This window comes from Theropithecus gelada, chromosome X, assembly GCF_003255815.1.
Source record: "Theropithecus gelada isolate Dixy chromosome X, Tgel_1.0, whole genome shotgun sequence".
Classification (NCBI taxonomy): Eukaryota; Metazoa; Chordata; class Mammalia; order Primates; family Cercopithecidae; genus Theropithecus; species Theropithecus gelada.
Genome location: NC_037689.1, coordinates 147,110,472 through 147,135,798, shown reverse-complemented (window position 1 = coordinate 147,135,798; position 25,327 = coordinate 147,110,472). Strand labels below are relative to the sequence as shown.

Sequence of the window (25,327 nt, the reverse complement as noted above, 5' to 3'; positions counted from 1 at the left end):
ACATGGTGTCCAGTGAATTTGGATATCTCTTGCTGTCTCTCCCAGTGGACCTGGGCACGTGTGGCCCGATGTGGGTCCCCTCATACCCTTCTGTTCCATATCAGGGTTGTGAACTCTTTATCTGAGTTTCTCGAGCCAGCAAAAGGGCAGGATGAGGCCCCTCCAGGAGAAAGGTGAGTGAGCACAGAGGGGACCATGTAACCCAATGAGAGTAGGGACCTCACAGAGTGTGGCCAACTCTCCTGACAGCACTGGAAAGCTGGGGCTGTGCTTGCGGTCTGCACCCTGAGGGTCCCTCGATTCCTCTTTTAGGAGCTCCAGGAACCAGGCAGTTAGGCCTTGGTCTGAGGCATTGTCCTCAGGCCACAGAGCAGAGGAGTCACAGGCAGTGTTAGCAGTCAAGGCGAGGTTCTGATCTGAATGGACAACAAGGGCCCCACACTCCCCAGAACACAAGGGACTCCAGAGAGCCCAGCCTCACCCTCCCTACTGTCAGTCCTGCAGCCTCAGCCTCTGCTGGCCGGCTGTACCCTGAGGTGCCCTCTCACTTTCTCCTTCAGGTTCTCAGCAGACAGGCCGACCAGGAGATCAGAAGCCCCAGGAGGCCCCAGAGGAGCACCGAAGGAGAAGATCTGTAAGTAGGCTTTGTTAGGGCCTCCAGGGTGTGGTTCGCAAATGAGGCCCCTCACAAGCTCCTTCTCTCCCCAGATCTGTGGATTCCTCCCCATCGCCCAGCTCTTGCCCACAGTCTAGCCTGCTGCCCTGACCAGAGTCATCATGTCTTCTGAGCAGAGGAGTCAGCACTGCAAGCCTGAGGAAGGCCTTGAGGCCCAAGGAGAGGGGGCTCTGGGCCTGGTGTGTGCGCAGGCTTCCGCCACTGAGGAGCACGAGGCTGCCTCCTCCTCTACTCTGGTTGAAGGCACCCTGGAGGAGGTGCCTGCTGCTGGGTCACCCAGTCCTCCCCTGAGTCTCAGGGCTCCTCGTCTTCCCTAACCATCAGCGACAATACTCTATGGAGCCAATCCAGTGAGGGCATCAGCAGCCGGGAAGAGGAGGGGCCAACCACCTCGCCAGACCTCACTCACCTGGAGTTATGGTCTTGACCATGATCTTTTTTTTTTTTTTTTTTTTTTTTTTGAGACAGAGTCTCGCTCTGCCGCCCAGGCTGGAGTGCAGTGGCGTGATCTTGGCTCACTGCAAGCTCCGCCTCCCGGGTTCATGCCATTCTCCTGCCTCAGCCTCCCGAGTAGCTGGGACTACAGGCGCCCGCCACCTCGCCCGGCTAGTTTTTTTGTATTTTTTAGTAGAGACGGGGTTTCACCGTGTCAGCCAGGATGGTCTCGATCTCCTGACCTCGTGATCCGCCCGTCTCGGCCTCCCAAAGTGCTGGGATTACAGGCTTGAGCCACATGATCTTAACAGAGGGCCACTGTGCCCCTGAGGAGACAATCTGGGAGGCGTTGAGTGTAATGGAGGTGTATCATGAGATGGAGCACAGTTTCTTTGGGGAGCTGAGGAAGCTGCTCACCCAAGATTGGGTGCAGGAAAACTACCTGCAATACCGCCAGGTGCCCAGCAGTGATCCCCCGTGCTACCAGTTCCTGTGGGGTCCAAGGGCCCTCATTGAAACCAGCTATGTGAAAGTCCTGGAGTATGCAGCCAGGGTCAGTACTAGAGAGAGCATTTCCTACCCATCCCTGCATGAAGAGACTTTGGGAGAGGACAAAGAGGGAGTCTGAGCAGGAGTTGCAGCCAGGGCCAGTGGAGCAGGTTGGGGGAGGGCCTGGGCCAGTGCACGTTCCAAAGCGACATCCACCACCTTCCCTATCCTGTTACATGAGGCCCATTCTTCACTCTGTGTGTGAAGAGAGCAGTCACCGTTCTCAGCAGTGGGGAACAAGTTGGGTGTGAGGGAATACAAGGCGGACCATCTCTTGGTTCCTGTTCTCTTGGGCGATTTGGAGGTTTATCTTTGTTGCCTCTTGGAGTTGTTCAAATGTTCCTTTTAATGGATGTTGTAATGAACTTCAACATTCATTTCATGTATGACAGCAGGCAGACTTACTGTTTTTTATATAGTTAAAAGTAAGTGCATTGTTTTTTATTTATGTAGGGAAATCTATGTTATTTATTTGAATTGGGACAACATAACATAGCAGAGGATTAAGTATCTTTTTTAATGTGAAAGAACAAAGTGGTAAAATGGGTGAGATAAAGAAATAAATTAAATTGGCCGGGCACAGTGGCTCACGCCTGTAATCCCAGCACTTTGGCAGGGTGAGGCAGGTGGATCACGAGGTCAGGAGATGGAGACCATCCTGGCTAACACGGTGAAACCCCTAAAATACAAAAATACAAAAAATACAAAAATACTAAAAGTACTGAAAATACAAAAAAATTTAAAAAGTTAGCCAGGTGTGGTGGTGGGCTCTTGTAGTCCCAGCTATTCGGGAGGCTGAAGCAGGACAATGGTGTGAACCCAGGAGGCGGAGCTTGCAGTGAGCCAGGATTGCACCGCTGTACTACAGCCTGAGTGACAGAGTGAGACTCCATCTCAGCTTATTTGTAATTTACAATCAAGACTTTTTCCAAGTGGTGAATGGATATAACCTACAGTACATCCAGAAACTGAAAATGTATTTAAAGCTCAATCCACCCTCTGTTGTTCTAGGGCTGGCAGTTTTGGGGGTCAGTTCCACCAAGTGGTCAGGGAAAACAAATTGCCATCTTAACTCTTCCAAATAATCCCAAACCGTGGCAATTGTTCTACTCGTTTTCCAGGGCTCCGTCTCCTGCACTGAAAAAGCAGATAAAGACATCCAGCCTTTATAAAAAGAACATGTGAGCCACGTGTTCACTCATATTGCAGCAAATGTCCTAAATGGATAATTGTATATTCAACACAACAGTGGACTAAACGAACAAGCAGCTCATATGCAAGGAACAAAAATATTATTTAACAATAGAAAACTTCCATTTTAATTTTCTACATACACGATAGAGTAGAAAAAGCAGTCAGGTCAATGGATACAGAAAAAGCCTCTGAAATAAATTTTATGCGATTTCAAATGAAAAACTTTTAGCAAACCTAAGATTCAAAGGCACATTAACTTTCTAAAATTGGCGGGAAACATACTGGAATGTGAAATGTTAGAACCATTCCCGTCCTGGTCTGGGGCAAGTCACTGATACATGCTTTCATTGCTACCGTTCATAGCTGCAATGGATATCAAAAGGAGAAAGTGTCAGAGCTATGGATATCAAGATGAAAAAGAGGTATGAAGATTGAAAAGAAATAGATTGTATTTTTCACAATATGACCATTAAGAAAATTCGAAGGAAGAGACGCATGGAATGTTCAAATGAATAAGAGACTCCAGAAGACAGTATGCAAAGACCACTACAGCGAATACAAGAGACTTGCCACACATAAGCAACTTAGAACATTAAATTAAAAATACACCATCCCCGACAGCATTTAAACCCAAAATATAAAGAAGAAGAAGCCTAACCAAAATATGCAAGACATTTACAGAACAACTGTACAAGTCTGCTGACAGATTCAGAGAAAAAATTCCCAAATAAATGGAGTAGTATATGATGTTCACTGATGAGGAACAGAATATGGCAAAGGTGTAAATCTCACTTAAATTAAATAAAGAGTGAATGCCTACCTGTAGCTGCCAAAGTGACAATCAAGCCCAGGCTGCTGTGCTCTACTCCCAAAATCAACTGTGGAAAAATATAGAAGGGAAAAAGAAAAATAAGACAGCAATATCAGCAACAAAGTCTAAACAACGAAACAGAGAAAAACCCTGGGGAAGATTGAAGACTGTGTTGAACTGGTACTTGTGTTCTGGGCAGGTGGAGAGGCAGGGAAGTTGAGGAGGTCTGCAACCACTGCAGATGACAGGGTGTGTTGCAGGAAAAGTTTTAAATGACCACCTCACATCAATGTACAATCTGAGTCTGCACCTCAAAACACGAGGCCAGTAGCCACGAGGTAATATCAGGACACCAGCAAAATTGGATTGATTGAGAGACTATGGCTCCAGAGTTCTGCTAATAACAACTGGAGACAAAGAGAAGGTTAGGACTGACTTTCCAAAATATTATTACTTTAATTAAATATATAGAATGAACTAGAAATAGAATAGTATGAGTGAATCACACATAGTATTAGTAGATATTGTTTAATAAAATAAGTACATATAGTCCACACACATATATGTATGAATATATGTAAAGATACATACATATAAATACATATAGCTATATAATATAAACATATATACATACACGTATGTGCTTATGCATGTAAACACAAATATGATCTACATATACCATATGTAATGCACATACACAATTGGCATAGATGAAAAATTTCTTCCTTACTATAGGAATGAGGGTTAAAATACGAAAATCACTGAAGTGGACTAGGAATGGTTAGATAACTTCAAAGCTCAGGACCTAGGCAAATTTCTTGCAGCTACTCAGCCTCTTCAGTGTAACAATAAGTCATTTAGTACACAAAGGTTTGAAAGGTCGACCTCTGGCTGGGGAAGAGCCTCCGTGGGAAGATGTGTGTCTTCTCCCAGAGGTCACTACAATCGTGAGTGCTGCAACCCCGCAGGGAGCGTCTAGCCTGGGACCCGCAGCCATTCTCTGTAAGGGGTGCAGTTGTGCAAATGCTCAGAGGTGACAGAAATAGAGTATTTCCTAAAAGCAGGATTCGGGAAGAGGACCCTCCTGAGTGAAGACTGAGGGTTCACCCACACCCCATAGGGGGGCCACAGAATTCAGCTCAGCCCCTCATGTCAGCCCTGAAAGACCCCAGCAGCCTTGTCCCCCCACCACATCCTTCCCCCCACTGCCACCTCAGGAGACTCGGGGTCAAAACCTGGGTCTGAGGGGTGCAGACCCCATCAGCAGAGGGCGGGGCTCCAGGCTGTCCCAGATCTCCAGGTGAGAACCTTGAGGAATGACTGAGCCGCCCCTCCCTGCCCCGCACTAGAATCCGGCTCCACCCTTGCCGTCAGCCCAGGTGAGCCCCGGGTGACCGCTTGTGACGCCGCTGACGACGCGGCCGCATGGATCAGAGAGAAGCGAGGCCCTGCTTCTGAAGGGTTCGCTTGCGATCGGCTGAGGGAAGCGGGCCCAGACTCTGTGAGGAGGCGAGGTGAGACGCTGAGGGGGGACTGAGGAGGCCCCCGCCCCAGACAGAGGACCCTCAGTAATCCAGCGCCGCCCCTGCTGCCGGCCCTGGACCACTCGGGGGCGGACTTCTCAGGCTGGGCCACCCCTCACCACCTCTGGCTCAAGCCCCAGGGGACTCTGGAGTCAGAGCTTGGTGTGACCAGGGCAGGGCTGGTTAGGAGAGGGCAGGGCCCAGGTTCTACCAGACATCAAGATCAGGACCCTGAGGGAGGGCTGAGGCCCCACAGAACACATCTCTGCCTCTGCTGTCAGCCCTGGGAAGCCCTGGGCACAGTGGCTGGGCATGGCGGCCGGACATGGCGGCCGGGCACACTGATTCTGATGTCCTCATAGGGGACTGATGCAGGGAAGGGGCTTGGTATCATGAGCACGGCTTCAGAGGAGCAGAGGGACGGCCCAGGCCGTACTGAGAGATGAGGGAGACCTGAGAGGACCAGGAACCCCAGGACAGGGGACTCACCTTACCCCTGTCTGAGACTGAGGCGCCTCCACATTTGGCCTCAGGAAACCTGCCCCTGCTCTCAGGCTGGGGCACCTCGGATAAGACTGTGGGGAAGGGATGTGCTCCCCCACTCCCCAGTCGGGGGCCTCAGGGAGCTGCAAGACACATGGGTGGTTCAGCAGGAAGGAAAGGACCATGCCTTGTCATGGAGTAAATATGAATACCTGGATGACATCCAGACAGAGAAAGCCCCCATGAAACCTACTTCTGTCAGCCTTGGAAATCCTATGCAGGGGTGTCCGTGTAGTGCTCCCCTTACTTCTGCCTCCGGGGTCTCAGGGAGGTGGCAACCTGGGTCTGAAGGGCGTCCTCAGCTCAGCAGAGGGAGCCACACCTGGTCAGCACAGGGAGGAATCCAGGGTCTGCCTGGAGTCAAAGGGAGAAAGGTTGGTGAAGACTGAAGGTAAGAAGGTACCTACACAGCCCAAAGAAAAAGGGAACTTGTGGAGCCTGACTTCGGTTCTCAGTCCTAGGAGGCCTCAGGCATGGGTAACATGTGGCACGCTCTCATTTCTGCCACATGGCTGGGGATGGGCAGTCTCAGGAGGGTGAGAACCATGGTCCCAGTGTCACTCACAGGTTAGCACAGGGAGCCACACCTGTTCAACAGAGGGATGGGATCACAACATCTGCAGGAGCCAACGTGTGTACCCTTTGTGATGACTGGGGGTACTCCTGGCCTAGAAAGAAGGGACCCCACAAAGTCTAGCTAACTTTGGTTATTATCTGTGGGGAAACCCGATCAAGGGTGGTCCTAAGTGGCAATCTCACCTGTACTATGGGCAGGAAGTTGGGGAAACTCAGGAAGATGAGGACCAACCAGGATCCTCACGTTTGGACACATGGGCCCCAATGTATTTTGTGTAGCTATTGCTGTTTTCTCACCCTAGGGCAGGACACATGGACCCCAATGTACTTTGTGTAGCTATTGCTTTTTCCCCAGGAGGCCTTGGGCACATGGGGCCAGATGTGGGTCCCTTTATGTCCTTCTCTTCCATATCAGGGATGTGAACCCTTGATCTGAAAGTTTCTCAGGCAGGAAAAGGGCCAGATCCGGGCCCTGCCAGGAGAAAGATGCGGGCCCTGCCAGGAGAAAGATGAGGGCCCTGAGTGAGCACAGAAAGGACCATCCACACAAAACAGTGGGGAGTTCACAGAGTCAGGCTCAACCTCCTGACAGCACTGGGGTACTGGGGCTGTGCTTGTGGTCTGCAGCCTGAGTTCCCCCTCGATTTATCTTCTAGGAGCTCCAGAAACCAGGCTGTGAGGCCTTGGTCTGAGGCACTACCTTTAGTCACAGAGCATAAGAGGTCCAGGCAGTACCAGCAGTCAAGCTGAGGTGGTGTTTCCCCTGTATGTATACTAGAGGCCTCTCTAGCAGCAAAACAACAGGAACCCCACAGTTCCTGGCTCTACCAGCCCTTCTGTCAGTCCTGGAGCCATAGCCTTTGCCCAGAGGCTGCACCCTGAGATGCCCTCTCAATTCCTCTTTCAGGTTCGCAGGGAACAGGCCAGCCGGGAGGTCGGGAGGCCCCAGAGGAGCACTGAAGGAGACCTGTAAGTAGGCCTTTGTTAGGGCATCCAGGGTGTGGTACCCAGCTGAGGCCTCTCACACGCTTCCTCTCTCCCCAGGCCTGTGGGTCTCAATTGCCCAGCTCCGGCCCACACTCGCCTGCTGCCCTGACCTGAGTCATCATGCTTCTTCGGCAGAAGCGTCAGTCCTGCAAGGCTGAGGAAGGCCGTCAGGCCCAAGGAGATGCACCGGGCCTTATGGATGTGCAGATTCCCACAACTGAGGAGCAGAAGGCTGCATCCTCCTCCTCTACTCTGATCGCGGGAACCCTGGAGGAGGTGCCTGATTCTGGGTCACTGAGTCCTGCCCAGAGTCCTCGGGGTGCCTCCTCTTCCCTGACCGTCACCGACGACACTCTAGGGAGCCAATCCAATGAGGTTTCCAGCAGCAATGAAGAGGAGGGGCCAAGCACCTCCCCAGACCCAGCTCACCTGGAGTCCCTTTTCCGGGAAGCACTTGATGAGAAAGTGGCTGAGTTAGTTCATTTCCTGCTCCGCAAATATCAAATTAAGGAACCGGTCACAAAGGCAGAAATGCTGGAGAGTGTCATCAAAAATTACAAGAACCACTTTCCTGAGATCTTCAGCAAAGCCTCTGAGTGCATGCAGGTGATCTTTGGCATTGACGTGAAGGAAGTGGACCCCGCCGGCCACTGCTACGTCCTTGTCACCTGCCTGGGCCTCTCCTATGACGGCCTGCTGGGTGATGATCGGAGCACGCCCAAGACCGGCCTCCTGATAATCGTCCTGGGCATGATCTTAATGAAGGGCAGCTGCGCCCCAGAGGAGGCAATCTGGGAAGCGTTGAGTGTGATGGGGCTGTATGATGGGAGGGAGCACAGCGCCTATTGGGAGCTCAGGAAGCTGCTCACCCAAGAGTGGGTGCAGGAGAACTACCTGGAGTACCGCCAGGTGCCCGGCAGTGATCCTGTGCGCTACGAGTTCCTGTGGGGTCCAAGGGCCCTCGCTGAAACCAGCTATGTGAAAGTCCTGGAGCATGTGGCCAGGGTTAATGCAAGAGTTCGCATTTCCTACCCATCCCAATCAAACAGTAGCTAACTCTTGCCTTCCTTGTACCTCTTACTGTACACTGTATAGTTAAAAAATGCATATGTGTACCTGAATTTGCTTGGCTTGAGAATGTGATATAATTAAATATGAATAAAGAAGTCCCCTTGGTCACTGGCTCATGTTTTCCTGAAACATTCATTGAGTTTCTGCTATTTGGAAGACCCTGGGTTAGTATTGGTGATGCTAAAGTAAGCCAGGCCCAGCCCTAACCTTATGGTGGTTGAGTCTAGGATCTGCATTCATATAACTAAGCTGGCCAGGTGTCCCCTAAGATCTAAAGGAAATATAAGAGAGGGGTGAGGGTGTGAGGCAACAGGTGAGAGTGGTGGAGTGTACATGCCCTGAGCCGAGGCCTTCTGGGCTTTGGGAAACTGCAGTAGCTTTTGGGTGAGCTGATTTTAGTGAAATGGGTGGGGGCAGAGCCAGATTCTCAGACGACAAGAGAAAAGTTTGGAAGGGAAAATTGCTCAGCAGTTCCTTTTGGATGGTGGATGAAACAGAGGCATCTCCTCCTGGGGCAGGAATGGGAGGTGTCCTACACTCTTGTCTCAGTGCGGTTGAACACAGCACACGAGGTTGGTGATGGATACCTATCCTATGCAAGGGTTTCCTGAGAGATAAGCATGAATCTGCTGGGATGTGAGGCCCAGATACCACTGGCCAGGTGCTTTTCTGTCTGGCTGGGAGAGCCAGAGCTGACTCCTTTAAAAAAGCATTCTAATTAGCTTATCTCAAGTGTCATTTGGCCAACTGTAAGAAAGAGAAAGATTTTCCATGGTGACAAAATGAATGAAAAGTAGGTGCTTTCTGTTGAGGACCTACTGTGAAAGATGTTATGGGAGAGTCTATGAGTGCTCATCCACATCTTGGCTCCTCTGTCAAAGGCACAAGGGACAAGTACTCTCCCAGCCAGCATGTCTTTCTGGGCCCAACACTTTCCCGAGTTATAACACCCTTTCCCTGGTCGCCAACACGTTCCCTCTATTCCAACTCAGAGGCCAAGCCTGGTGCTTGTGCTTCCTTGCTGCCTCTGGAGGCTGCACGGAATCCCCTGCTTTCCCCAGAAAATGGAGCATCCCTGTCCCCTGCAGAACTCCCCTAGCTTTCCCACGGCTCACCTTCTGTCGTGTCCCACAGCCACAGCCACCTGGTCCTCCCTCCCCAGGAGTTCTATACACATTCTTTGTTTTCCCAATGGGCTGTGAATAGACTATACTTTGCCCATAATCTCCTGACTCTTGGGAAACATCCCTGAAGGTGGAGAGTAGGTTCTTAAGCCACTCACATATTCGCAGTAGGATTCAATAAGCTTCTTATCTGAAGCTGGGGACTGAATAGGCAAACAAATGGATAGTGCTCAGAAACTCCATTCCTTCATAAGAGGTAGAAGAGGAGCAGCCATCCTCTAAAGCTGAATTCTTACATCCTCTAAAGCTGAATTCTAAAGCTGGGCTCCTCCTGGGGCATGAGAAATGGGTCCTTGATGGACATGCCAGCTGGAATTTGAAAAGAATAATTAATCACTCTTCCACTGCCTCCTGTCTGGCATCTGCACCCAGGGACATACTGGCTTTCAGTGTGACTAGTGACACCTGCGCAGGTGTTCAGGCAAGAACAGTTATGTGGAGAGTAGCAGTATGTTGGGTAAGATTCTGCCCCTGCATCAGATGGAAGGAGGAAATCCGCAGCCTCCTGAGGTGATAGATGGCATTGCAAAGGGAAGTGCAGTCAATGCTATGGAGTAAAGAAGGTGAAATCTCCCTGCTGACTTTTGCAGGATCTTCTTCCATTTGATGGGTTAATGCATTTGAATGCATCTGATACATGGTAGACACTTGCAAATTCAGATAATTTCAAGGCAAAACTGGTCTTCTCAGAACCGTCTATAAGAAATGAAGAGTGTAGTTAACATGACAAATTAGAGTTTGTATGTAGTTTCCTCTACTTCTGGCTGCATTCATAGCTGTTGTTTCTCCACAGCTACATTTTCAAATTTCTCAGATTGATATGGGTCATTTTAGCTAGTCTGATCTATGGGAAAAAAAAAAAATCTTGGTTTCGTCAACCCCTTTTACTGTTTCCAGAAGTTTCTGAAGTTTCAATTTCATTAATTTTTCTCTTCATGTCTATATCACCCCCACATTTTTGTTTTCCTCAGGTTTAATTTACTTTTGTTTTCCTAATTATTTAACATCAACGATTAGATGAGTCCTTTGTTACTTTCTTACATAAGCACTTAAGGACATAAAAAATCCCCTAGGGACTACGGTAGCTGATTTCCACATATTTTAAAACATCATATTACCATTTTTATTCATCAGAGTATGTTTTCTAATTTTCCTTAAGAATTTTTTAAACAAAGAAGAGTGAAAATGTGTTGTTTATTTAAAATTACTTAGAGACTTTATAAATATGTCCTTTGTTATATTTTTATTTTATTTTATTCTGGATTTTTAAAATTTATACTTTGTACCATTTCAATTATTAAATTGAAATGTATATTTTGAAATGTATACTTTCATCATATTAAAAGGTATACTTTGTACAACTTCAAATATTTTAAAGTTGTTAAGGGTTTTTTTTTTTTTTTTGGTCTATCTTTGTAAAAATTCCACATACACTAGAAAAGAATATTTATTCTGCTGTTCTTCTGTGGCATGTTCAGTAAAAGCCAGTCAGCTCAACTTGGTTCTCTGTGTTGTTCGGGTTGCTCTATAATCCTGCAGAGTTTCTGTCTACTTCAATCATGTACTCAGACAGGAGTTTTGTAATCTCCAAATGCAAGTGTAGATTTGACTATTTATTCTTTCAATTCTGTCAGATGTTTCTTGTATTTTAAAACAATGCTTTTAGGTGAAGTAACAGGATTATTATGTCTTGTTTGTTAATCGACTCTTTTGTCATTGCATAATGTCCCCATTTATCCAGGGTAATTTTCCTTCCCATAAAGTTTTTTAAAGTTTACTTTTCTTTTTTCCAGCTTTCTTTTTTAATTTTCAATTTCATTATTTAAATGAACAAACAGTATTTTTTTTCTTTTTCTGTCCAGTTCTGTGTGTGTAGCTCATGTGTAGATTCATGGAACCACCACCACAATCTTCATACAAACAATTCCGTCACCCTCCTCTCCAGAAGAAACCCCTTTTACTTGCTATACATTTATAGTTATACCCACACATCTACAACTAAGAGTGGGAACCACTCACCTGTACTCAGCATTTCAGTTTTCTCTTTCAAGAATGTCACATGAAAAGAAAAAATAGAATACGTACCTGGTTCATTTAAACCAGGTGCAAAGAGACTGGCTCTTTCCACACTGCAAGACACCTTTGAGTTTGATAGACCTTGTTGTGCGTACTAATAGTTCACTCCTTTTTATTGCAGAGTAGTTATTTCATAGTATGGATGCACAAAAACTTCATTATCCATTTATTCACAAAAATACATTTGTATAATTTTCAGGTTTTCTCAAATATGACTAGACCTGCTATAAACACTCACGTAGTAATGTGTTTAAAAAATTTCTTGCCGGGCGCGGTGGCTCAAGCCTGTAATCCCAGCACTTTGGGAGGCCGAGACGGGTGGATCACGAGGTCAGGAGATCGAGACCATCCTGGCTAACACGATGAAACCCCGTCTCTACTAAAAAATACAAAAAACTAGCCGGGCGAGGTGGCAGGTGCCTGTAGTCCCAGCTACTCGGGAGGCTGAGGCAGGAGAATGGTGTGAACCTGGGAGGCGGAGCTTGCAGTGAGCTGAGATCCGGCCACTGCACTCCAGCCTGGGCGACAGAGCGAGACTCCGTCTCAAAAAAAAAAAAAAAAAAAAAAAATTTCTTAGTCATTTTCAAATATATGTTATTGTAGCTCATTATGCCTTAATATGCATTTCTCTAATAGCTGTGATGCAGAATAATTTCTCATGTGCTTCTTTGTCATGCATGTGTCCACATTGGACAATGCCCTTAACATACTAGGCATTGAAGCAACACACCTCAAAATGATATAGCCATCTAAGTACAAACCTACAGCCAACATCATATGGAATGGACAAAAGCTGGAAGTGATCTCCATGAGAACTGGAAAAAGACAGGGATGCACATTTTCACCAATCCTATTCAACATATTATGGAAGTCCTAGCCAGAGCAATCAGGCAAGACAAAAACATAAAAGGCATCCAAATAGGAAGAGAGGAAGTCAGATTATCTCTCCTTGAAGATGATATGATTTTACACCAAGAAAGCCCCCCATAATCTCTGCCCAGAAGTTCCTAGATCTGATAAATAACTTCAGCAAAGTTTCAAGATACGAAATCAATGTACAAAAATCAGCAACAATTCTATACACCAACAACATCCAAGTGGAGAACCAAATCAAAAACATAATCACGTTCATAATAGTCACAAAAGTATAAAATGCCTAGCATTGCAGCAAATCAGAGATGTGAAACACATTTACAATGGCAGTTACAAATACTGCTGAAAAAAAATCGGAGATGACACAGTCAAATGGGAAAATGTTACATGATCATGCATAGGAAGAATCAATATTATTTAAATGCCCATAATGCCTAAAGCAATTTACCGATTTAATGCTATTCCTAACAAACTACCAATAACATTTTTCACAGATTAGAAAAAAAACTATTCTAAATTCCAAATGGATCCAGAAACGAACCTGAACAGTCAAAAGCAATCATAAGCAAACAGAATGTAGCCAGAGGCATCACAGGACCCCACTCTAAACTATACTATAATGCTACAGTGACCAAACCATGATACTGTTCTCTAACACAGGTCATAAGCAAAAACAGCATAGACAGAGGCATCACAGGACCTGACTCTATACTGTAATGCTACAGTAACTAAAATGTGATACTGTTCTCTAACACAGGTCATAAGCAAAAAGAGCATAGCCAGAGGCATCACAGAGAGGCATCACAGGATCTGATTCTATACTATAATGCTACAGTAACCAAAACATGATACTCTTCCCTAACACAGGTTATAAGCAAAAAGACCATAGCCAGAGGTATCACAGGCCCTGAGTCTGTACTCTAATGCTACAGTAACCAAAACATGATACTATTCTCAAACACAGGTCATAAACAAAAAGAGCATAGCCAGAGGCATCACAGGGCCTGACTCTAAACCATGCTATAATGCTATGGTAACCAAAACATGATATTCTTCTCTAACCCAGAAATAAAGACACACAGCTATAACCATCTGATCTTCAACGAGATTGACAAAAACAAGCAATGAGGAAATGACTTCCTATCAATAAATGATGCTGGCATAACTTGCTAGCCATATGCAGAAAATTGATAGTGAACCCCTTCCAGTTTCAACTCAAGATGAATTCATCTTTAATCCATCAACTCAAGATGAATTGAAGACATAAATTAAATCCTAAAACCATAAAAATCCTACAAGAAAACCTAGGAGATACCATTCTGGACGTAGGCCTTGGCAAAGATTTCATGATGAAGACTCCAAAAGCAATTTCAAAAAACCCGCAAATTGATAATAACACCTGATTAAACTAAAGGACTTCTTCACGTGAAAAGAAACTATCAACAGAGTAAACAGAAAAGCTACAGAATGGGAGAAAAGATTTGCAAACTATGCATCTGACAAAGATCTAATATCCAGAATCTATAAGGAACTATAAAAAATTAACAAGAAAAGAACAAACAACCCCATTAAAAATGGGCCAAAGACATGAGCAGACAAGCAGATACTTCTCAAAAGACGACATATACACAGCCAACAAGCATGTGAAAAAGTGTCCAACATCACTAATATAGAACGGCAAATTAAAATTACAGTGGGATACCATCTCACAACAGTCAGAATGGCCACTAATAAAAAGTCAAAAAATAAAAACTGATGCTGCTGAGGTCGTGAGGAAATTGATACTCTCCTGGTGGGAATGTACATTCCTTCAGCTATTGTGAAAAGTAGTTTGTAAATTTCTCCAGGAAATTAAATCAGAACTACCAATCGACCCAGCAATCCCATCACTGGATATGTACCGGAGGGAATATAAATTGTTCTACCATAAAGACACATGCACACATATGTTCATCGCAGCACTATTCACAGTAGCAAAGACATAGAATTAACTGAGATGCCTATCAATGGTGGACTGGATAAACAAAACGCGGTATATATAGAACATGAAATACTATGCAGTCATTAAAAATAACAAAATCATGAACCTTGCAGCAACATGGATGGAGCTGGAGGCTATTATTCTAAGCAAATTAATGTAGGAACAGAAAACCAAATACCACATATTCTCACTTATAAGTAGGAGCTACACATTGAGCATACGTGGACACAAAGGAGGGAACAATAGACACTGGAAACTACTCTACCAATGTGGGAGAGTGGAGCTAGGGGTAGGGTGACAATTTGAAAATCACCTATCTGATACTATGATGATTACCTGAGTGATAAGTCATCAGTATACCAAACCTCTGTGACACGCAGTATACCCTTGCAACAAACCTGCACATGTACCCCCTGAACCAAAAATAAAAGTTGGAAGAATCAAAGAACCAAAACCTAATTAAAAGTTTTTAAATAAATAAATGCAGTAAAGACTGTAAAGCCAGAAAAAAATTTCCAAATCATTTTCCACAGTTTTTGTACTATTTCATACTTCCCACTGGCAACATACCAGATTTTAAGTTGGTCTTCATCCTTGCTAGCACTTAGCAGTATATTTTTTTGAAAAAATTTCAGTCATTTTCAACTATGTGCTATGCTATCTCTTTATGGTTTAATTCTCATTTCTCTAATAGATATGATGAACAATAATTTTTCATGTCTTACTTTGTCATGCATATATCCACTTAGGGGAAGTGTCTATTGATATATTTTGCCCATTTACAAAATTTAGTTATTTGTCATAAGTGAACTCATGTCAGGTGATTGTTTTGGACCAAGGTCTGTGTCTGGGCTCTAGCAGAACAGACCGATACAGAATGGAGACACTGGCGCTAACTGTCACTTAATCAAAGCGAATGGTGGCTCATCCTGTACTCTCTTGTTCCCTGGACTGTCTCCTCTGCTGCTCTCCTTTTGCTCTACCATGCCCTGCTCTGAAAAGACACCTGCCATTTCTCCCCCAGCAAGCAGGCCTGCTCTGCTGAGGAGGGCAGCATGCAGCTGTGCTTTGCCTGCTCTCCAAGCATCCATGGCCCTGAACCAGGGGTCTTGGCTGATCGCAGCGTATAACCTGTATAGTGCCTACGATTGTACAATACCATCTATGGAGTAAGCTCTTGTGAACAATGCTCTTCCTGCTGGCTGCAATGGATGAGTGGCTCAGTGGTCTGGCCTGGCTGCAAAGCACTTTATAGATACAGGAGCTGGTGTCATAGACAGAGATTATAGAGGAAATGGTGGTGCTGTAGTGCTTAATTTTGGTAAAGAAAGGTTTGAAGTAAAAAAAAGTGATCAAATTGCACAAGTTTTTTGCGAACGGATTTTTTATCTGTAAATAGAAGTTCAAGCTCTGGATGAAATGGAAAGGCCTTCAGAAGGTTTAGGTCCCACTGGAAAGAATGAAAATCTCTGCCAAAAGTAGAAAATGAGAAATCATAACTTTTTCTGAAAAATGAAGAGTTTTGCTTAAAGGGATTTGTTGGTTGGTATTTCTGTAAACTTAATAGTTTTAACCTTCTAAAAACACTGCATTTTCATATGATCAAGGAATGAGTACATCTGTACAGATCACATAAAATACCTTCTTATGTTTTTTTTCCAATAAGCAGTCATCCTAATAGGTGTGTATCTCACTTTTATTGAATTCATAATTTCCTATTGAAGAATGATGTTGATTATCTTGTCTTATGATTATTTTCCATCTGCACATGTTTTTTATCAATGTTTCCATTCAGAGATTTTGCCTGTGAACTTTAAAAAGCATTTGGGGCTAGGCACGGTGGCTCACGCCTGTTATCCCAGTACTTTGGGAGGCTGGGGCGGGCGGATCATCTGAGGTCAGGAGTTCGAGACCAGCCAGACCAACATGGAGAAACCCTGACTCTACGAAAAATACAAAATTAGGTGGGCATGGTGGCGCATGCCTGTAATAACAGCTACTCAGGAAGGCTGAGGCAGGAGAATCACTTGAACCAGGGAGGTGGAGGTTGTGGTGAGCCATGATTGTGCCACTGCATTGTAGCCTGGGCAATAAGAGTGTTAACTTGGACTCAAAAAAAAAAAAAGCATTTGGGCTTCCATTTTTTGATAAAGTCTTTTAGTGCTTTTTTGTCTTTAAGTAAATTAAATATAGAAAATTAAATTATATAAATTATATATAAGTATACAAAACATATAACATAAAATTATATACACATAAGAGATCTCATGAGCTCTTTTGAAATTAGAAAAAATCTAATTTTACAAACTTCAAAATTATTTAAAGTCCCTTATGCAGCAGAGAGTAGCAAGAAGAAAGAGAGAGGCAGAAATAAATGGAGAAAACAGAATTCAGCTGACTGAGCAGGGTAAAAAAAATCCCTTTGTGTCAAAAAAATAATATCCTAGAAGAGAAAGAAAGCATAAAGTCCTGATATATATATATGTATATATATGCTTCCTTTATACACATATATATGTATGTGTATGTGTATATTTATGTATATTTACCTTTTATTATTATACTTTAAGTTATAGGGTACATGTGCACAATGTGCAGGTTTGCTACATATGCATACATGTGCCATGTTGGTGTGCTGCACCCATTAACTAGTCATTTACATTAGGAATATCTCCTAATGCTATCGCTCCCCCATCCCCCCGCCCCACGACAGGCCCCAGTGTGTGATGTTCCCCACCCCGTGTCCAAGCATTCTCATTGTTCAGTTCCCACCTATGAGTGAGAACATGCAGTGTTTGGTTTTCTGTCCTTGCGATAGTTTGCTCAGAGTGATGGTTTCCAGCTTCATCCATGTCCCTACAAAGGACATGACTCATTCTTTTTTGTGGCTGAATAGTATTCCATGGTGTATATGTGCCACATTTTCTTAATCAAGTCTATCGTTGATGAATATTTGGCTTGGATCCAAGTCTTTGCTATTGTGAATAGTGCCACAATAAACATATGTGTGCATGTGTCTTTATAGCAGCATGATTTATAATCCTCTGGGTATATACCCAGAAATAGGATGGCTGGGTCAAATGGTATTTCTAGTTCTAGACCCTTGAGGAATGGCCACACTGTCTTCCACAATGGTTGAACTAGTTTACAGTCCCACCAACAGTGTGAAAGTGTTCCTATTTTTCCAATCCTCTCCAGCGCCTGTTGTTTCTTGACTTTTTAATGATCGCCATTCTAACTGGTGTAAGATGGTATCTCACTGTGGTTTTGATTCACATTTCTCTGATGGCCAGTGATGACAAGCATTTTTTCATGTGTCTGTTGGCTGCGTAAATGTCTTCTTTTGAGAAGTGTCTGTTCATATTCTTCACCCACTTTTTGATGGGGTTGTCTGATTTTTTCATGTAAATGTGTTATGTTCTTTGTAGATTCTGGATATTAGCCCTTTGTCAGATGGGTAGATTGTAAAAACTCTCTTCCATTCTATAGGTTGCCTGTTCACTCTGATGGTAGTTTCTTTGGCTGCGCAGAAGCTCTTTAGTTTAATTAGATCCCATTGGTCAATTTTGGCTTTTGTTGCCATTGCTTTTGGTGTTTTAGACATGAAGTCCTTGCCCATGCCTATGTCCTGAATGGTATTGCCTAGGTTTTCTTCTAGGGTTTTTATGGTTTTAGATCTAACATTTAAGTCTTTAATCCTTCTTGAATTCATTTTTGTATAAGGTGTAAGGAAGGGATCCAGTTTCAGCTTTCTACTTATGGCTAGCCAGTTTTCCCAACACCATTTATTAAATAGGGAATCCTTTCCCCATTTCTTGTTTTTGTTAAGTTTGTCAAAGACTGGATGGTTGTAGATGTGTGGTCTTATTTCTGAGGGCTCTGTTCTGTTCCATGGGTCTCTATCTCTGTTTTGGTACCAGTACCATGCTGTTTTGGTTACTGTAGCTTTGTAGTATAGTTTGAAGTCAAGTAGCGTGATGCCTCCAGCTTTGTTCTTTTGGCTTAGGATCGTCTTGGCAATGCGGGCTCTTTTTTGGTTCCATATGAACTTTGAAGCAGTTTTTTTCAATTCTGTGAAGAAAGTCATTGGTAGTTTGATGGGGATGGCATTGAATCTATAAATTACCATGGGCAGTATAGTCATTTTCATGATATTTATTCTTCCTATCCATGAGCATGGAATGTTCTTCCATTTGTTTGTGTCCTCTTTTATTTTGTTGAGCAATGGTTTACAGTTCTCTTGAAGAGGTACTTTACATCCCTTGTAACTTGGATTCCTAGGTATTTTATTCTCTTTGAAGAAATTGTGAATGAGAGTTCACTCATGATTTGGCTCTCTGTTTGTCTGTTATTGATGTACAGGAATCCTTGTGATTTTTGCACATTGATTTTGTATCCTGAGACTTTGCTGAAGTTGCTTATCAGCTTAAGGAGATTTGGGGCTGAGATCATGGGGTTTTCTAAATATAGAATCATGTCATCTGCAAACAGGGACAATTTGACTTCTTCTTTTCCTAATGGAATACCCTCTATTCCTTTCTCCTGCCTGATTACCCTGGCCAGAACTTCCAAAAATATGTTGCATAGGAGTGGTGAGAGAGAGCATCCCTTTCTTGTGTCAGTTTTCAAAGGGAATGCTTCCAGTTTTTGCCCATTCAGTATGATATTGGCTGTGGGCTTGTCATAAATAGCTCTTATTATTTTGAGATACGTTCCATAAACACCGAATTTATTGAGGGTTTTTAGCATGAAGGGCTGTTGAATTTTGTCAAAGGCCTTTTCTGCATCTATTGAGATAATCATGTGGTTTTTGTCTTTGGTTCTGTTAATATGCTGAATTACGTTTATTGATTTGCATATGTTGAACCAGCCTTGCATCCCAGGGATGAAGCCCACTTGATTATGGTGGATAAGCTTTTTGATGTGCTGCTGGATTCTGTTTGCCAGTATTTTGTTGAGGATTTTGCATCGATGTTCATCAGGGATATTGGTCTAAAATTATCTTTTGTTGTTGTTTCTGCCAGGCTTTGGTATCAAGATGATGCTAGCCTCATAAAATGAGTTAGGGAGGATTCCCTCTTTTTCTATTGATTGAAATAGTTTCAGAAGGAATGGTACCAGTTCCTCTTTGTACCTCTGGTAGAATTTGGCTGTGAATATTTGTGGTCCTTGACTTTTTCTGGTTGGTAGGTTATTAATTATTGCCTGAATTACAGAGACTGCTATTGGTCTATTCAGGGATTCAACTTCTTCCTGGTTTAGTCTTTGGAGGGTGTATGTGTCCAGGAGTTTATCCATTTCTTCTATATTTTCGAGTTTATTTGTGTAGAGGTGTTTATAGCATTCTCTGATGGTAGTTTGTATTTCTGTGGGGTCGGTGGTAATATCCCCTTTATCATTTTTTATTGCGTCTATTTGATTCTTCTCTCTTTTCTTCTTTATTAGTCTTGCTAGCGGTCTATCACTTTTGTTGATCTTTTCAAAAAACCAGCTCCCGGATTCATTGATTTTTTTGAAGGGTTTTTTGTGTCTCTATCTCCTTCAGTTCTGCTCTGATCTTAATTATTTCTTGCCTTCTGCTAGCTTTTGAATGTATTTGCTCTTGCGTTTCTAGTTCTTTTAATTGTGATGTTAGGGTATCAATTTTAGATCTTTCCTGCTTTCTCTTGTGGGCATTGAGTGCTATCAATTTCCCTCTACACACTGCTTTAAATGTGTCTCAGAGATTCTAGTATGTTGTGTCTTTGTTCTCATTAGTTTCAAAGAACATCTTTATTTCTGCCTTCATTTCGTTATGTACCAAGTAATCATTCAGGAGCAGGTTGTTCAGTTTCCATGTAGTTGAGCGGTTTTGATTGAGTTTCTCAGTCCTGAGTTCTAGTTTGATTGCACCGTGGTCTGAGAGACAGTTTGTTATAATTTCTGTTCTTTTACATTTGCTGAGGAATGCTTTACTTCCAACTATGTGGTCAATTTTGGAATAAGTGCAATGTGGTGCTGAGAAGAATGTATATACTGTTGATTTGGGGTGGAGAGTTTTGTAGATGTCTATTAGGTCCACTTGGTGCAGAGGAGTTCAATTCCTGGATATCCTTGTTAACTTTCTGTCTCGTTGATCTGTCTAATATTGACAGTGGGGTATTAAGGTCTCCCATTATTATTGTGTGGGAGTCTAAGTCTCTTTGTAAGTCTCTAAGGACTTTCTTTGTGAATCTGGGTGCTCCTGTATTGAGTGCATATATATTTAGGATAGTTAGCTCTTCTTGTTGAATTGATCCCTTTACCATTATGTAATGGCCTTCTTTGTCTCTTTCGATCTTTGATGGTTTAAAGTCTGTTTTATCAGAGACTAGGATTGCAACCCCTGCTTTTTTTTTGTTTTCCATTTGCTTGGTAGATCTTCCTCCACCCCTTTATTTTGAGCCTATGTGTGTCTCTGCATGTGAGATGGGTTTCCTGAATACCAGATTCATAAAGCAAGTCCTTAGAGACTTACAAAGAAACTTAGACTCCCATATAATAATAATGGGAGACTTTAACACCCCACTGTCAACATTAGACAGATCAACGAGACAGAAAGTTAACAAGGATATCCAGGAATTGAACTCAACTCTGCACCAAGAGGACCTAACAGACATCTACAGAACTCTTCACCCCAAATCAACAGAATATACATTCTTCTCAGCACCACATTGCACTTATTCCAAAATTGACCACATAGTTGGAAGTAAAGCACTCCTCAGCAAATGTAAAAGAACAGAAATTATAACAAACTGTCTCTCAGACCACGGTGCAATCAAACTAGAACTCAGGACTGAGAAACTCAATCAAAATCACTCAACTACATGGATACTGAACAACCTGCTCCTGAATGACTACTGGGTACATAACAAAATGAAGGCAGAAATAAAGATGTTCTTTGAAACCAATGAGAACAAAGATACAACATACCAGAATCTCTGGGACACATTTAAGGCAGTGTGCAGACGGAAATTTATAGCGCTAAATGCCCACAAGAGAAAGCAGGAAAGATCTAAAACTGACACCCTAACATCACAATTAAAAGAACTAGAGAAGCAAGAGCAAACACATTCAAAAGCTAGCAGAAGGCAAGAAATAATTAAGATCAGAGCAGAACTGAAAGAGATAGAGACACAAAAAACCCTCCAAAAAATCAATGAATCCAGGAGCTGCTTTTTTGAAAAGATCGACAAAATTGATAGACTGCTAGTAAGACTAATAAAGAAAAGAGAGAAGAATCAAATAGCTGCAATAAAAAATGATAAAGGGGATATCACCACTGATCCCACAGAAATACAAACTACCATCAGAGAATACTATAAACACCTCTACGCAAATAAACTAGAAAACCTAGAAGAAATGGATAATTTCCTGGACACTTACACTCTCCCAAGACTAAACCAGGAAGAAATTGAATCCCTGAATAGACCAATAGCAGGCTCTGAAATTGAGGCAATAATTAATCGCCTACCAACCAAAATATGTCCAGAACCAGACGGATTCACAGCCGAATTCTATCAGGGGTACAAGGAGGAGTTGGTATTATTCCTTCTGAAACTATTCCAATCAATAGAAAAAGAAGGAATCCTCCCTAACTCATTTTACGAGGCCAACATCATCCCGATACCAAAGCCTGACAGAGATACAACAAAAAAAAGAGAATTTTAGACCAATATCCCTGATGAACATCAATGCAAAAATCCTCAATAAAATACTGGCAAACAGAATCCAGCAGCACATCAAAAAGCTTATCTACCATGATCAAGTGGGCTTCATCCCTGGGATGCAAGGCTGGTTCAACATATGCAAATCAATAAACGTAATCCACCATATAAACAGAACCAAAGACAAAAACCACATGATTATCTCAATAGATGCAGAAAAGGCCTTTGACAAAATTCAACAGCCCTTCGTGCTAAAAACCCTCAATAAATTCGGTATTGATGGAATGTATCTCAAAATAATAAGAACTATTTATGACAAGCCCACAGTCAATATCATACTGAATGGGCAAAAACTGGAAGCATTCCCTTTGAAAACTGACACAAGAAAGGGATGCCCTCTCTCATCACTCCTATTCAATATAGTGTTGGAAGTTCTGGCTAGGGCAATCAGGCAAGAGAAAGAAATCAAGGGTATTCTGTTAGGAAAAGAAGAAGTCAAATTGTCCCTGTTTGCAGATGACATGATTGTATATTTAGAAAACCCCATGATCTCAGCCCAAAATATCCTTAAGCTGATAAGCAACTTCAGCAAAGTCTCAGGATACAAAATCAATGTGCAAAAATCACAAGCACTCTTATACACCAGTAACAGACAAACAGAGAGCCAAATCATGAATGAACTCCCATTCACAATAGCTTCAAACAGAATAAAATACCTAGGAATCCAAGTTACAAGGGATGTAAAGGACCTCTTCAAGGAGAACCACAAACCACTGCTCAGTGAAATAAAAGAGGACACAAACAAATGGAAGAACACACCATGCTCATGGATAGGAAGAATCAATATTGTGAAAATGGCCATACTGCCCAAGGTAATTGATAGATTCAATACCATCCCCATTAAGCTACCAATGACTTTCTTCACAGAATTGTAAAAAACTGCTTTAAAGTTCATATGGAACCAAAAAAGACCCTGCATTGCCAAGACAATCCTAAGTCAAAAGAACAAAGCTGGAGGCATCAAGCTACCTGACTTCAAACTATACTACAAGCCTACAGTAACCAAAACAGCATGGTACTGGTACCAAAACAGAGATGGAGACCAATGGAACAGAACAGAGCCCTCAGAAATAATAGCACACATCTACAGCCATTTGATCTTTGACAAACCTGACAAAAACAAGAAATGGGGAAAGGATTCCCTATTTAATAAATGGTGCTAGGAAAATTGGCTAGCCATAAGTAGAAAGCTGAAACTGAATCCTTTCCTTACTCCTTATACGAAAATTAATTCAAGATGCATTAGAGACTTAAATGTTAGACCTAAAACCATAAAATCCCTAGAAGAAAACCTACGTAATACCATTCAGGACATAGGCATGGGCAAGGACTTCATGTCTAAAACACCAAAAGCAATGGCAACAAAAGCCAAAATTGACAAATGGGATCTCATTAAACTAAAGAGCTTCTGCACAGCAGAAGAAACTACCATTAGAGTGAACAGGCAACCTACAGAATGGGAGAAAGTTTTTGCAATCTACTCATCTGACAAAGGGCTAATATCCAGAACCTACAAATAACTCAAACAAATTTACAAGAAAAAAACAAACAACCCCATCAAAAAGTGGGCAAAGGATATGAACAGACACTTCTCAAAAGAAGACATTCATACAGCCAACAGACACATGAAAAAATGCTCATCATCACTGGCCATCAGAGAAATGCAAATCAAAACCACAATGAGATACCATCTCACACCAGTTAGAATGGCAATCATTAAAAAAATCAGGAAACAACAGGTGCTGGAGAGGATGTGGAGAAATAGGAACACTTTTACACTGTTGGTGGGACTGTAAACTAGTTCAACCATTGTGGAAAACAGTGTGGCGATTCCTCAAGGATCTAAAACTAGAAATACCATTTGACCCAGCCATCCCATTACTGGGGATATACCCAGAGGATTATAAATCATGCTGCTATAAAGACACATGCACACATATGTTTATTGCAGCACTATTCACAATGGCAAAGACTTGGAATCAACCCAAATGTCCATCAGTGACAGACTGGATTAAGAAAACGTGGCACATATACACCATGGAATACTATACAGCCATAAAAAAGGATGAGTTTGTGTCCTTTGTAGGGACATGGATGCAGCTGGAAACCATCATTCTCAGCCAACTATCACAAGAACAGAAAACCAAACACACCGCATGTTCTCACTCATAGGTGGGAACTGAACAATGAGATCACTTGGACACAGGAAGGGGAACATCACACACCGGGGCCTATTGTGGGGAGCGGGGAGCGGGGAGGGATAGCATTAGGAGATATTCCTAATGTAAATGACGAGTTAATGGGTGCAGCACACCAACATGGCACATGTATACATATGTAACAAACGTGCACATTGTGCACATGTACCTTAGAACTTAAAGTGTAACAATAATAAAAAAATTAAAAAATAAAAATAATTAAGACAATTTCAAGGAGAATCAGGTCTCAGAATCTTCTCTAAATAATGAAGAATGTTATCACAAGAAAATTATGGTTTACATATACTTTCCTCTATTTGAAGCTTTGTTAAAAGTCGTTGCTTCTGAACAACTGTTAGAAAAACATTCTCATATTGACGTGAGACATTTCAACTAGTCTTATCTATTTAAAGAAGTAACTTTTAGAGGCCAACACAGGCAGATCATCTGAGGTAAGGAATTCGAGACCAGCCTGGCCAACATGGTGAAATCCCGTCTCTACTAAAAATACAAAAATTGGCTGGGCGTGGTGGTGGGCGCCTGTAATCCCAGCCACTCAGGAGGCTAAGGTAGAATTGCTTGAACCTGGGAGGCGGAGGCTGCAGTGAGCTGAGATTGCACCACTGCGCTCCAGCCTGGGCGACAAAGTGAGATTCTACCTCAAAAATTTAAACAAAAAGTAAATTTAGTTCCATCAACCTCATTTATTATTTTTCTATAATTTCTGAAATTTATTTTTGATGTTCATATATATATATATATATATATATATATATATATATATATTTCTTTTTTTGAGATGGAGTCTCACTCTGTCATCCAGGCTGGAGTGCACTGGCGTGATCTCGGCTCACTGCAACCTCCGCCTCCTGGGTTCAACCGATTCTCCTGCCTCAGCCTCCTGA

The 25,327-nt window shown here is 42.8% G+C and overlaps 1 protein-coding gene and 1 pseudogene across 1 annotated transcript; both read left to right on the top strand.

The window, feature by feature from the left end:
• Positions 1–777: 777 nt before the first annotated feature.
• LOC112615302 lies at positions 778–1,103 on the top strand (annotated as a pseudogene).
• Positions 1,104–5,092: 3,989 nt separating this feature from the next.
• LOC112615300 (melanoma-associated antigen 8-like) lies at positions 5,093–8,350 on the top strand. The gene is made up of 3 exons (XM_025371864.1): positions 5,093–5,179; positions 7,215–7,276; positions 7,352–8,350. The coding sequence occupies exon 3, from the start codon at positions 7,415–7,417 to the stop codon at positions 8,348–8,350; it is 936 nt and encodes a 311-aa protein (XP_025227649.1). The 5' UTR covers positions 5,093–5,179; positions 7,215–7,276; positions 7,352–7,414.
• The last annotated feature ends 16,977 nt before the right edge of the window (positions 8,351–25,327 follow it).

Bases quoted from the DNA above. Each gene is read 5' to 3' on its own strand.
- LOC112615300 (XM_025371864.1), top strand. From the start codon at position 7,415: ATGCTTCTTCGGCAGAAGCGTCAGTCCTGCAAGGCTGAGGAAGGCCGT.